This window comes from Haplochromis burtoni, unplaced genomic scaffold (genome assembly GCF_018398535.1).
Source record: "Haplochromis burtoni strain Fernald_Lab_line unplaced genomic scaffold, NCSU_Asbu1 Contig_97, whole genome shotgun sequence".
Lineage (NCBI taxonomy): Eukaryota > Metazoa > Chordata > Actinopteri > Cichliformes > Cichlidae > Haplochromis > Haplochromis burtoni.
The window spans coordinates 934,075-947,184 of NW_024582458.1; the positions used below are offsets into that span (position 1 = coordinate 934,075).

Genomic DNA, 13,110 nt, shown 5'->3' on the forward strand with positions numbered 1-13,110 from the left:
TGGGTTTCATTAGCGTCAGGTACTTGAAACAGGGAGTGACTCCTCTTGATACTAAGACATCTTTGGCTCCACATGATATCTGTACCTGAGTGACAATTCACTCGAGATCAGAGATGGGCAGTAACGCGTTACTGTAATCTGATTACTTTTTTCGAGTAACGAGTAAAGTAAGGGATTACTATTGCAAAAACGGTAATTAGATTACCGTTACTTTCCCGTAGGAACGCTGCGTTACTGCGTTACTAAAACCGTGATTTTTTGCGAGAATGTCTCACGACAGTGACGTAAGCGAGTGCGCCATTAGTGACAACAGCTGTGTGCAGATCAACAATGGATCACATATCGATTGTGGGAGAGAGTATGAGCGTGCAGCGTTTAAAGCGTGGAAGTACTGACCTTACTTTGAGTTTGATTCCATAAAAAGTGACAAAAACATTAGCGTCCATTGTGTGCGTGGGAAGAAAACTTCTTTTTACAGCGAAAAAAACCCCCTAAACTTCCAAGCAAGCACCGAGTGCTACGACGTAATGGGAAACTCACAGAGAAACTCGCGGATTCTTCCACTGACCGCGGCACACCTGCACCAGGGTAAACCTCCGCCTACCCAACTCCTGCTTTACAGGTGAAAATAGAGCAACAGGACCGCTGAGTCTTTGACTTTATTTATTTTCTGCTGTGTTTTACTTGCATCTATTTGAAAGAGTGAGTGTAAACACACAAAAATATTTTATTTTATGTGCTGGAATGTGCAGAAAATAGGTTTAAATGTTAAACAAATTTCTTCCAGTCAGAGAATGTTGCATATAATTAAATTTTTGCTTGATGCATAAAGTTAAAAGATTAAAACTAATAAAACAAGTTAAAAAAAGAGACTTTTCCATTTGATTACATTTTGTATGATGGATTATGCAGAAAAAGTAGAATTGGGCTGAAAGATCTATCGCTTTATCACCTATTCAGGTTGTAAATCGTGTTTTTAAAAAGTAACTAAGTAACTAAGTAATTAATTACTTTTGAAAATAAGTAATCAGTAAAGTAACGGGATTACTTTTTGGGGGAAGTAATCAGTAATTAGTTACTGATTACTTTTTTCAAGTAACTTGACCAACACTGCTCGAGGTAGTTAGCACTCGTGCTGTATCTTACTGAGTAAAAAGGGACTTTTGACACTGTGTTAGTTTTTAGGTTGCGGCAAAAGTAGCTAACTAAAATACATAGTCGCTCATTTCCAGATACACCCGATAGGGAATTACGAAGCCTTTGCTCTTGTGGTTAGCTAAGCATGGAGTACCTCAAGACTTTAAAACCCATATTTACAGTAACCCAACACTGGCCACCTGTCAGCCGCATCCAGGCTAGATACTGTTCTAGACTGGCTAGCGCTGTTGACATTGTGAGAGAAAAAGAAGACTGTAGACAAGTTCAAGAGTCGGCTATCATCTGGTCCAAGTTTTCAGGATTTCGTTAAAGGGCTTCCAGCTAACAGGAGCCGTGCTGCAGATGAAGAACCCTCAGAAAAGCATGACTATCTCTCTGAAGGCTTGTTGATGGGACACTCAAGGAAAGGTCGGTGAAAGCCATTTGTTTACTTAGCTATGAATGCTTGTGGTGATGCTAAAGGGGTTCTTTGGCTTATTGTTGCAGTTTATTTTGAAACCTATGGATGTCAAATGAATGTGAATGACACAGAGATAGCCTGGTCCATACTACAGAAGAAGGGCTATCAGCGCACAGCTCATCTAAGCGAGGTACAGCTGACTTCTGGTTTTATTTTATGATTCTAGCAGAAGTAATTTTAATGCAGTTTGTTTAAGATGTGCGTGTACTTGCAGGCAGATGTTGTTCTTCTGGTAACGTGCTCTGTAAGGTAGGAGCAAAGATCAAACTCATGAAAAGTTTTGAAATCTAGTGCTAGGTGATGGCAGCTTTGCAACCTAATCTCTTTTCTTAACAGAGAAAAGGCTGAGCAAACAATATGGAATAGACTGCAACAACTAACAGCTATGAAGAGGAAACGATTAAAGACCCACACACCAATGAAAATTGGAATTTTAGGTGAGTAAGCTCTCATGCACTCAGATGATGGAGGTCACATTAAGGGTACGTTCATGGGTGTGTTTGTCTCAGGCTGTATGGCGGAGAGGCTGAAGATGGAGCTTCTGGAAGCGAGAGAAGCTTGTAGATGTCCTCGCCTCTTGGCCGTATCTGAATCAGAATACTTTATTAATCCCGAAGGAAATTAGGGTTACAGCAGGCAGCACGCTAATGGCGCATGCGCACTTACAAAGGAACCTTCTGACCAACTTTACACAAACATCACATTGGGAGACATGTCAGAAAGGTAGGCTGATAGGAAAAAACAACGAAAATACATAACATGAGGTGAGAGGAGGAGAAAAAAAACTCCACTCAGACTGAGCTCCTAATGGGAGAACAGTTTGAGAACAGAAAAAAACCCACCCCAGCACAAAAAGCACACGACTGTCAATACACCATAGAAACACAAGACAAGCAACAGGGGTGGGTAAGAGAGAGACGGTGTGGACAGCACATCCGGTCCTGCAGCATGTCTGCGCCATCTGCACTGGGAGGGAACAAGCATCGCAGGCGTTTGGAAAGGGAGGGGGGATGAGTGTCTATCAGTGTGTGTGTGTGTGTCCAGAGTTCAGCTGAGACAGTGTCCTTCGCCCTGCCAGGCTAAGTAAACAGTCCTCCAGCCAACCCAGGTGGCCTTGCGTAGGATAGGAAGAAACAGTCTATGTTAGTTGGCTGTTGGTGTGAGTGGTTGTCTGAGTCTCTCTAATAACCCTCCAACAGACTGGCGACCTGTCCAGGGTGTACTTTTGCCCTATGACAGCTGGAATACAACCTGAATAAAATAAGTAGGAGAAAATGAATGATGTTTATGAACTGTAGTTAATGTAGTCAGACAATAAGTTACCGAGCAAAAGGCCACAAGTCTTGGTGCAGAATCATATTAAGATTTAAAGAATAAAATGTTAGCACCGACGTTTGAAGCAGTATACTGTCAGTAAGACTGGAGCAACTGCACACATCTGGAAACTAATAACTAGAGTAGTTAAGTAACATTTTGTTACTGCATCCATTTAGCCAGGTATAATTAGCATGTCTACATACATGTCATTTCTAATGTGGTCCTATGTGGTATGTTGTAGGACAGTGAAGTGTCTGACACTGACCATGTACCAGTGCCTGAGAACACTGGTATGGAGGGGGAGAACGCACCTCTTTACTGTATTTGTCGGAAACCAGACATCAACTGCTTCATGATGTAAGTATATATCAGTTTTATATTTGCAGTAAATGGTAAATGGCCTGTATTTGTATAGCACTTTTCTAGTCCCTAAGGACCCCAAAGCGCTTTACACAACCTGTCATCCACACACACATTCACACACTGGTGATGGCAAGCCACATTGTAGCCACAGCCACCCTGGGGCGCACTGACAGAGGCGAGGCTGCCGGACACTGGCGCCACCGGGCCCTCTGACCACCACCAGTAGGCAACGGGTGAAGTGTCTTGCCCAAGGACACAACGACCGAGACTGTCCAAGCCGGGGCTCGAACCGGCAACCTTCCGATTACAAGGCGAACTCCCAACTCTTGAGCCACGATCGCCCCTGAACATGCAATAGGGCTGGGCGCTGTTTGGCATCTGATCTCCTGTAACCTGCGGAGCTAAGCTGTTTTACCAGCTCTACTCTCTGATTTTTCTTTTATAAAAAAACATAATTTGTTTGCAAATGTATTTCAGAAATGTCGACATACTTTTTCAATTAGCAGAAACTTTATGTCAGTAGTGCAAAAACCTGCACTGATCTGACCTCATTTCTTCCTCATCCTGATTCCTGACCTTGGAAGAGAGAGAGAGAGAGAGAGAGAGGTATGTATGTCTATATATATAGATCTATATATGTATGTCTATATATATAGATCTATATATGTATGTCTCTCTATATAGATCTATCTATCTATGTATCTCTATATAGATCTATCTATCTATGTATCTCTATCTCTATATGTATCTCTATATATATATGTGTCTCTATATATATGTATCTCTATCTCTATATATGTATCTCTGTGTCATGTCATCAAGTGTGTCATCGAGCCTTTTTTTGTCAGTACTGTACATTAACTCCATGTCTCGGAGATCGCAGCCACGTTTTTCCGGGTTTCATTAGCGTCAGGTACTTGAAACAGGGAGTGACTCCTCTTGATACTAAGACATCTTTGGCTCCACATGATATCTGTACCTGAGTGACAATTCACTCGAGGTAGTTAGCACTCGTGCTGTATCTTACTGAGTAAAAAGGGACTTTTGACACTATGTTAGTTTTTAGGTTGCGGCAAAAGTAGCTAACTAAAATACATAGTCGCTCATTTCCAGATACACCCGATAGGGAATTACGAAGCCTTTGGTCTTGTGGTTAGCTAAGCATGGAGTACCTCAAGACTTTAAAACCCATATTTACAGTAACCCAACACTGGCCACCTGTCAGCCGCATCCAGGCTAGATACTGTTCTAGACTGGCTAGCGCTGTTGACATTGTGAGAGAAAAGAAGAAGACTGTAGACAAGTTCAAGAGTCGGCTATCATCTGGTCCAAGTTTTCAGGATTTCGTTAAAGGGCTTCCAGCTAACAGGAGCCGTGCTGCAGATGAAGAACCCTCAGAAAAGCATGACTATCTCTCTGAAGGCTTGTTGATGGGACACTCAAGGAAAGGTCGGTGAAAGCCATTTGTTTACTTAGCTATGAATGCTTGTGGTGATGCTAAAGGGGTTCTTTGGCTTATTGTTGCAGTTTATTTTGAAACCTATGGATGTCAAATGAATGTGAATGACACAGAGATAGCCTGGTCCATACTGCAGAAGAAGGGCTATCAGCGCACAGCTCATCTAAGCGAGGTACAGCTGACTTCTGGTTTTATTTTATGATTCTAGCAGAAGTAATTTTAATGCAGTTTGTTTAAGATGTGCGTGTACTTGCAGGCAGATGTTGTTCTTCTGGTAACGTGCTCTGTAAGGTAGGAGCAAAGATCAAACTCATGAAAAGTTTTGAAATTTAGTGCTAGGTGATGGCAGCTTTGCAACCTAATCTCTTTTCTTAACAGAGAAAAGGCTGAGCAAACAATATGGAATAGACTGCAACAACTAACAGCTATGAAGAGGAAACGATTAAAGACCCACACACCAATGAAAATTGGAATTTTAGGTGAGTAAGCTCTCATGCACTCAGATGATGGAGGTCACATTAAGGGTACGTTCATGGGTGTGTTTGTCTCAGGCTGTATGGCGGAGAGGCTGAAGATGGAGCTTCTGGAGCGAGAGAAGCTCGTAGATGTCCTCGCCGGTCCAGATGCATACCGGGACCTTCCGCGTCTCTTGGCTGTATCTGATGGAGGTCAGCAGGCGTGCAATGTGCTGCTCTCTTTAGAGGAGACCTATGCTGACGTCATGCCCGTCCACCACGCGCCTCGGGGGCACAGTGCTTTTGTGTATGTTGTTTATCAAATGGTTATCCGCCTTTTCCTGTAACAATGTCATCTTCATACTGAATCTGCTGATGGTTTTGTGTACCGGCAGGTCCATCATGCGAGGCTGTGACAACATGTGCAGTTACTGCATTGTTCCCTTCACTCGAGGGAGAGAGAGGAGTCGACCCGTCCGCTCTATCCTGGAGGAAGTTCGTATGCTGTCTGATCAGGTAAGCTGTAACTTCAACATTAAGGTTGGTTGGAAAAACTCCTGCATTTGTAACCACGCAAAAACAGAATAGGAAAAAAACAAAAAACAAAGTGACTTTGTGTTTGTGTTTTATGATAAATGCAAAAATCTATACAACAATAATTTAACATGACTTATGAAACAAACTCAATTCAGTTTTACTTATATAGCACCAAATCACGAGAAGAGTTGCCTCCAAGCACTTTATGTGGTAAGCAAAAGCCCAGACAATAAAACAACACCCCATAAGCACGCACTTGGCAACAGTGGGAAGGCAAAACTCCCTTTTAAACAGGAAGAAACCTCCAGCAGAACCAGGAAGGGACAGCTATCTGCTGTAACTGGTTGGGGTCGAGGGGAGATAAGACTGAAAACATATGCCATGTTCCTTTCAATAAAGGTTGAAACTATTGATTAAGACCATAATCTCGTCATGAAAGTGTTTATTGAGGTCATGCAATAAGGAAGTCGACGAAATTCTGTACAACCAGTCATTTATTGATAATAACCCATAAATCATAGACTTCCTGCTATTATAAAAAAGTTTGTAGCTTCTAAGTCTAAAAAATGAAGTTTATGAAAAAGTACATGAAACGTTTAATTCTTATTATGGCCAGCAGGGGGCAACAATGCCTCTTATCGTTAAAAAGATGTATGCATCTATAAGCAGGGGTGGACATAAGTGGTCCGCAGGTGCGCTTGCGCTGTCAAAATAAAGAAGACGCGCACCGCGGACCCACTTATGTCGCACCCCTGATTATAAGTCAACTCACCTGATCTGTCACCTCAGCAATTGTGCTACTTGTCAGTTTGAGGTCTCAGTTGTTACAGTATGATGTTCATTCTGTAATTTAAACTGTCCAGTAAAGTAAAAAAGGAGCTAAAGCAGGGTATGCTTTACCATCTCATTAACAAATCGTTGGGCTGTGAGCTTGGAGCATCCCTCTGTTTCTCAGTCAGATCCACCCCTAACTGGTCTGGTATGGATAAAAGAAGCTAATGTGCTGACAGTGAAAACCCTAACATTACAAAGACATTATCCCTCTTTTCTACACAGTAAATGCAATCTCCCTCTTGCTCTGAACATAGACTGTTGTACTGAAGGAATCCAAAGCTTGAATATGATTGGTCAGAGAGCTTTCAGTGCCCAAATATCATCCACCTTGTTTATAGATTCTCCAAATTCATATGTAGATGTGTGTTTATACAGTTTGCACTCTATAGGCAGTAGGCGAGTGCTTTAATAATTATGTCTGGTTCTCTGGTGTTGATTTTGATCCTTTTCTTCTGAATTATTCATGTGTCTGACACTGCTGCAAATTTGTCGTCCTTTGAGTTCAGCTCTCTAAAATGAACACTTGAGTGTGCCTGACGAGTGTGTGCTGGGTGCTTCTGTCAGGGTGTGAAGGAGGTGACGCTGCTGGGTCAGAATGTGAACAGCTACAGGGACACGTCAGACGAGCAGGTCTGTGGTTCAGATGCGACCAAGCTCAGCCGTGGCTTTAAGACCGTCTACCAGACAAAGCGGGGGGGTCTGCGCTTCTCTGACCTGCTTGACCAAGTGTCACGCATCGATCCCGACGTGAGGATCAGATTCACATCACCTCACCCCAAGGATTTTCCTGATGAGGTATTTGCTTTAATATGCTTTTCTTCCTTTGGATATTCACCTGGTTCAGTGTGCCCTGCTCACCTGGTCTGTGTGTCGATCTTTACAGGTTTTGCATCTGATTGCGGAGCGAGGGAACATTTGTAAGCAGATCCACCTCCCAGCCCAGAGTGGAAGCAGCCGGGTCCTTAAAGCAATGCGTCGCGGGTAAGAGATTAGTTCACTAGCATATGACTTTGTGAAATTAAACTTAAACACCACTAATTGTCCTCATAACATGTTGTTTTCCTCCTAATATGTACAGCTACACCAGAGAGGCCTACCTCGATCTTGTGAGGAACATAAAGCAGCTCATCCCAGGTACTAAAATCAGGTTTCTCCTTCAATTTGTCACCTGTCTCTGGGTATGATTATTACATTTAAACATTCATTTTACTACCTGAGTATCTTTCACTTGTATGTAGAACGAATGTAAAGAGATCTTGGTATTGTCCATTCATTTTTAACAAAACTTTCTCCTTTTTCCAGGAGAATCCTGAATCTATCTGTAAAATTACAAAATACACTAAGAAATAAGGAAAAGCACCTTCTGTCCTCTTTAACCACAGTCTGTTTTACATAATTTCTGTTTGTGTGTCAGACGTGAGTCTCAGCAGTGACTTCATCTCAGGCTTCTGTGGTGAAACTGAGGACGACCACCAGCAGACTTTGTCTCTAATCAGAGAGGTGGGCTACAATGTGGGATTCCTTTTTGCTTACAGTATGAGAAAGGTGAGTTCTTCTTACTCTAGAACTCACTTACTTTCTTTTCACCTGTCCTTTAAATGATGATATGTGATGTAATTGTTTTTCCATGTCTGCCACACATTCAGAAGACGCATGCCTTCCACCGGCTCCAAGATGACGTCCCAGTGGAGGTGAAGCAGCGAAGGCTGGAGGAGTGCATCACCGTGTTCAGAGGAGAAGCTGAAAGGGTCAACGCTGCTCTCATTGGCAGTACACAGCTTGTCCTGGTGGAGGGAGTGAGTAATACACACAGAGTTTACCAGTGTGTTATCAAAATTGTTTTTAAATATATGTTGACCTTCAAATAGCATGATTGCAGGTGGTAGAGCAGTGAACAGTAACTACGTCAGCCACACCCTTGAACCACAGGCCATATGTAAAGGATGGTGTAGCTGTTGTGATGTCACCCATTGGTTTTGGACATTTTGAGCTATATGAGTAAAACACAAATGTGCACAATTACTGCACAAACTGAAGCACACTTTGTACCTGGTAACAGCCCCATTATATGGCTATTCCATTAAAGAGGTACCAACAGCACATCGTCGAGAGGTCCAGTTCATTGAGTTGTATTAGCCCCCCTAACTTCAAGCCTTGCCAGTGTCCAAATGTACGTCTGTAAACGATGCATGACAGACCCGACCACATATTTGCACTTGTCGCTACACCTCTTTATTGCGGCTGTCGATTTACATACTCGGCTGCAGCTTTTCAGCTACAGCCTACACACAACAACAACAGGACATCGTTAATGTTTTAAGCCGGCGAGACCACGTCCCACCACAATGACATAGTAAAACAAAGTAATAGACTGTACTCATGCTTTTCAGTGCTGTTTAGTTAGATATTTTGACATTTGTTAAGGTTTGTGGTGGTTTACTTGCTGAGGAACTAAGTTTTTTGGCACTTCATTGTGGGCTTAAGGCCTGGATGTTGCTTCTTGACTGGAACTTAAATTGCTTTGAGTAGAAAGAAACTGAATTGGCTGCTTTTGATTTTTATTCAGGAAAGTAAAAGATCTGCTGAGGACCTGTGTGGAAGAACTGATGGCAATATGAAAGTGATTTTCCCCAAAGAGGACGTTCATGTTCAGCCTACAGCATTCAGCACTGTACCCATCAGTGTTGGAGACTATGTGCTGGTGAAGGTAAGATATAATTGATATAGACGGATGCAACTTTAAAGAATATCTGTTGTCTTCTAAAAAAAACACAACTTATATGAGCAAGATGTTTGGCAGATTGAATGAGTGTTAGGCCACTACCTGAAATAGTCAAAGCCAAGTTTTAAGGGATCCTTTAGTGAATATATCATGTGTTTATGATGTATCATCATGTCAGCGGTTTAATGTTTCTGCTGTAAGCATTGGTTGATCCAACTTTAAATGCTGGGTACACTGTCACCAGTCAGGAAAGTGACTGGAAAAGTGTTTCAGGAATATTGATTATCTTGAATGTATAAATACGGTTCTTGTATTCAGTCTTTTATTCTCTGGCGTCTTCTTTTGTCTTGTTTTAGATCTTGTCTGCCAACTCCCAGAGCCTGAGAGGTCGAGCTCTCAGTCTCAGCTCCCTGAGAGCCAGAGAAGTGCACTGTAGGACTCCACCTGAGGACCAGCGTGATGAACATGTAGCTCACACTCAACTGTGACTTAAACATGTCACTGATTGATGGACTCGGATGATACCACATCGAATAGACTGCTACATTTCCTTCATCACGTGTTTGACGTTTTTGACAAATGGAGGATGCTTTCAGGTGGACTGTTGCAACAAGCTGTGAAAGTTTCACTTGTAAACAAACTATGGAAGTTTATTAAAAGCTGTTTGAACGATGCCTGACGGTGTTCTGTGTGATACATAAAGTGGCATTTTTTTAAGATCATTGAATCATAAGGAGACACATTGTCTTTTATGTGACTTTGTCATTTATTAAGCACTCTAAATTGCCAATGTCTGAACATGCTGTAAGGTAACTTACAAAAAGCAAACAGGGAAGCAAGCGTTCGCTAATATTAGCCGGACGACACCCTAAGGTAAATTCTACAGTCCAATTCTAATCCCAACTAAGGTAAATTCCAACCTGACTTATATGTCAAAATGTAGTCTTGAGAGAAAAAGGTTAATTGCAGGGCTGAAGTAGTAGCTTAGCTTTCTTTTGCCAAAATACTTATTGTTACAAATGAATCACATCATATTTGTGCAGCTAGCTTGGTTACAGCTAGCTTGGTTACAGCTAGCTTGGTTGCAGCTAGCTTGGTTACAGCTAGCTTGGTTACAGCTAGCCTGGCAACTGTATCCTGCTAAGATTAATGTCATGTAGCTTCACCCATAAAACCATGTGGAAGTAGCTTATATTTATATTCTTTTAATCTCTACCCACCACAGAGGGATGCATGCAGTTGCAAAAAGACTAGCAGTCCTAAAGTGGTCTATAGACTGGAGCTCAGAAGACATTTTGCTGATGAGTGTGCTGATGATGTCCTTGGCAACTCATTTCACTCATATTAAAAAAGTCCATACGCACTAAATATAGAAATGGTTAACTTCAGAGGGGAACCAATACATAGAAAACACAATATTCTGACTGCTGTCAGAAGTAATACTTATTTAGCTTTTTCTTGGGAATTTCTGCCAGATTATCGTACTCTGACTGTAATTGTGTCTTCATGGAAGGATGCTAGAATGCAGAAAAGACTCCTGGGAGTTTTCAGGAGTGCAGTTCAGCTGAACTGAACATCTGTCCCAATCAGGATGTAGTCCTAGAAGGAACAGTTCACAGCTTTGAGTTAGAAAATCTGCTCATTCCTTAGAAATGTCAAGATTTCTTAATTAGATCTCATGTCATATACAAGAAGCAATACGCTCACATGCATGAAATCGATTAAAAAACAACAACAACAACAACATATTATCAGTATCTCTGACCTTCAGCACATCAAGCTGGGTGTTCATAAGCTTCATCTTTCCAATTGTGGGCAGTGGGTATCCCTTAGCAAGTTGGACTGCAAAAATGAGATTGATAATTTTAGACCACAATTTCACAAATGTGGCAGAATGTCATAATGATATTATAGATGTATTACATAGCATGCACTGGAATCATTCCACCTAATGTAACTTCATACACAAATTCAATTAAGGAAAATACTGACATCAATAAAATTATTGATGAAAACAGTGGAATGTGTTAAAGTAAGGTCTCTGATGAACGTCATTCATTTAAACTGTTAGAAAATAGACTCCCACAGTGCAAATTAAAAACAGCAGACTCATTAGAAGTGGTAAAGAGATGCACAAGGAGATGACCCTGAAGGTGATTCAAAGGTATATATTTTTGGAACATTTTATGATTTCCCCAATAAGAAAATGGGGTCGAATCTTAAAAAAAATGGTAAAATATTCAGAAGACCAGTACAAGCTCTATCCCCATGCACTAAACAGAAGTGAAGAAGTTAAAGAATTGAAAAGTGGAGGGAGGGTGGGACACGTCAATGAGAACGAACAGCTGTTAGAACTGGGGGAACGTATATAGATGAGAACTGGGAGGAGCATATTTGGAGGCGTGGTCCCACTCCTGAAATTCCCGATATTTTTTCTCCAATAAAAGCAGGAGTGAAGGTAGGTGAGTACAGTTCCTGTACTGTGGTGGAAGTATTCTGGATTCTTGTAAATTACTTGAATAACTTTATCTTTTATGTTTTAAATTCTTAACAACACCTGAGAGGTAAATAATGAACTTCTTCCGATTTCATAAACTTATTGACTTTATAAAATATGAGCTGATAGCCTAAATAAAATCAACAGAAAGAAAGAAAAGGAATGAGAATAGTCTCCATATAAGTAAGAGCTGGGGGTCTGTTTTACACAATACAATATTAATAATTATCCAGACATATGTAGCTAAAAATGATAATCCTGCTGGTCCCTCGTGTTGTTTGTCTAATATTCCCTGGGACTTTGGAGCTGCTGTGAAAATGCAAATGGAAATCCTCTTTGGAGATTTTGGTGAAAAAAAACTCTTTAAATTTCAAAGTGAGGATGAACTCACCATTAACTGTGGGTATCACCACCAATTTGAAGACCCCTTGTAAGATGCTATTGAGGGCGCTGACCTGTAGGTTAGATGTAGGGTTAGTTTGAGTTGCTGATGGTTCAGACTGTTATTGTATAGAAATGCACTTCTTACCTGAAAGTCTCCCACATTACTTTTGTCCAGGGTCAGATCCATTCTGTGCAAATTAGACTAAATTAGAACGTGATGTTCATCTTAACAAAGACCTCTCGGCCCTATTTTTCTTTGCCAGTTAACTCACTTGTTGAGGGTGACAGCTGCAGCCAATTTCATTTCACTGACAAACATACGGGCACTCACGCTGGCCTCCTGTCAAGGCAATGGTGGTTCATTTCAGATGGTTTTCTAAAACCACAAAGACAATTTAAAATCATATCAGCTGGGTAACTTACCAAGTTCAGGACAAAAAGAGGCGACAGAGTAGAGTTGGGCTGGATGGCAAAGGCCGTCACTGTGGTGGTGGCCTGGACTGTTGCGTTGTTGGGCTCAAAGGTCAGTGTGGGGGTTTTCTCCATCTTCACCAGCAGTTTCATCATCAGACCTGGGAACTGCTTAGCAATCTAGAAAAAAAGAATTTCATGTGAAAAACTGCCAAGAATGCGTCACATAAAATGACTGGGATGTGTTGTCACCTGTGGGATAATGACTCCAAACGTTTTGGTGTTTAGTCGGATTGGAGAGCTTTTTGGTATCTGGCACGACAAAGTGAGAAAGGTTAGAGATCAGTTTGATGTCCTGAAAAGAAGGTATGAGACTCAGGAGGCAGCAGTTTACCATGTCGTCAGTGATGGACAGGCTGAGGACTCCAGCATTGTTGTAGACGAAGGCTGCAGAGTTGACAGTAAAGGCAGACATGCCGATGTACAACATGTTGTTGTTCTGGGGTGGCAGGT

General features: G+C 41.6%; 3 protein-coding genes across 3 annotated transcripts; 2 read left to right on the forward strand and 1 right to left on the reverse strand.

Moving 5' to 3' along the window:
* The first annotated feature begins 1,282 nt into the window (after positions 1-1,282).
* On the forward strand, positions 1,283-3,296 carry LOC121814883 (mitochondrial tRNA methylthiotransferase CDK5RAP1-like). The gene is made up of 7 exons (XM_042222921.1): positions 1,283-1,318; positions 1,401-1,566; positions 1,645-1,748; positions 1,833-1,867; positions 1,955-2,055; positions 2,128-2,165; positions 3,177-3,296. Exons 1-7 carry the CDS (start codon positions 1,283-1,285, stop codon positions 3,294-3,296), a joined length of 600 nt encoding a protein of 199 aa, XP_042078855.1.
* Positions 3,297-4,188: 892 nt separating this feature from the next.
* Positions 4,189-9,979, forward strand: LOC102304077 (mitochondrial tRNA methylthiotransferase CDK5RAP1). Its single transcript, XM_005933454.3, has 13 exons — positions 4,189-4,747; positions 4,826-4,929; positions 5,014-5,048; positions 5,136-5,236; positions 5,309-5,519; positions 5,608-5,728; positions 7,148-7,378; positions 7,467-7,564; positions 7,662-7,717; positions 7,998-8,128; positions 8,230-8,379; positions 9,150-9,290; positions 9,662-9,979. Exons 1-13 carry the CDS (start codon positions 4,462-4,464, stop codon positions 9,791-9,793), a joined length of 1,797 nt encoding a protein of 598 aa, XP_005933516.1. The 5' UTR covers positions 4,189-4,461; the 3' UTR covers positions 9,794-9,979.
* A 68-nt stretch (positions 9,980-10,047) lies between these two features.
* On the reverse strand, positions 10,048-13,110 carry LOC102290839 (bactericidal permeability-increasing protein; the record flags this gene model as incomplete). Its single annotated transcript, XM_014337166.2, is given in 8 exon segments — positions 10,048-10,904; positions 11,071-11,147; positions 12,194-12,257; positions 12,332-12,374; positions 12,459-12,526; positions 12,610-12,777; positions 12,850-12,909; positions 12,992-13,110. Coding segments are annotated over 8 exon segments (638 nt in total), but the record flags the coding sequence as incomplete, so codon positions are not given.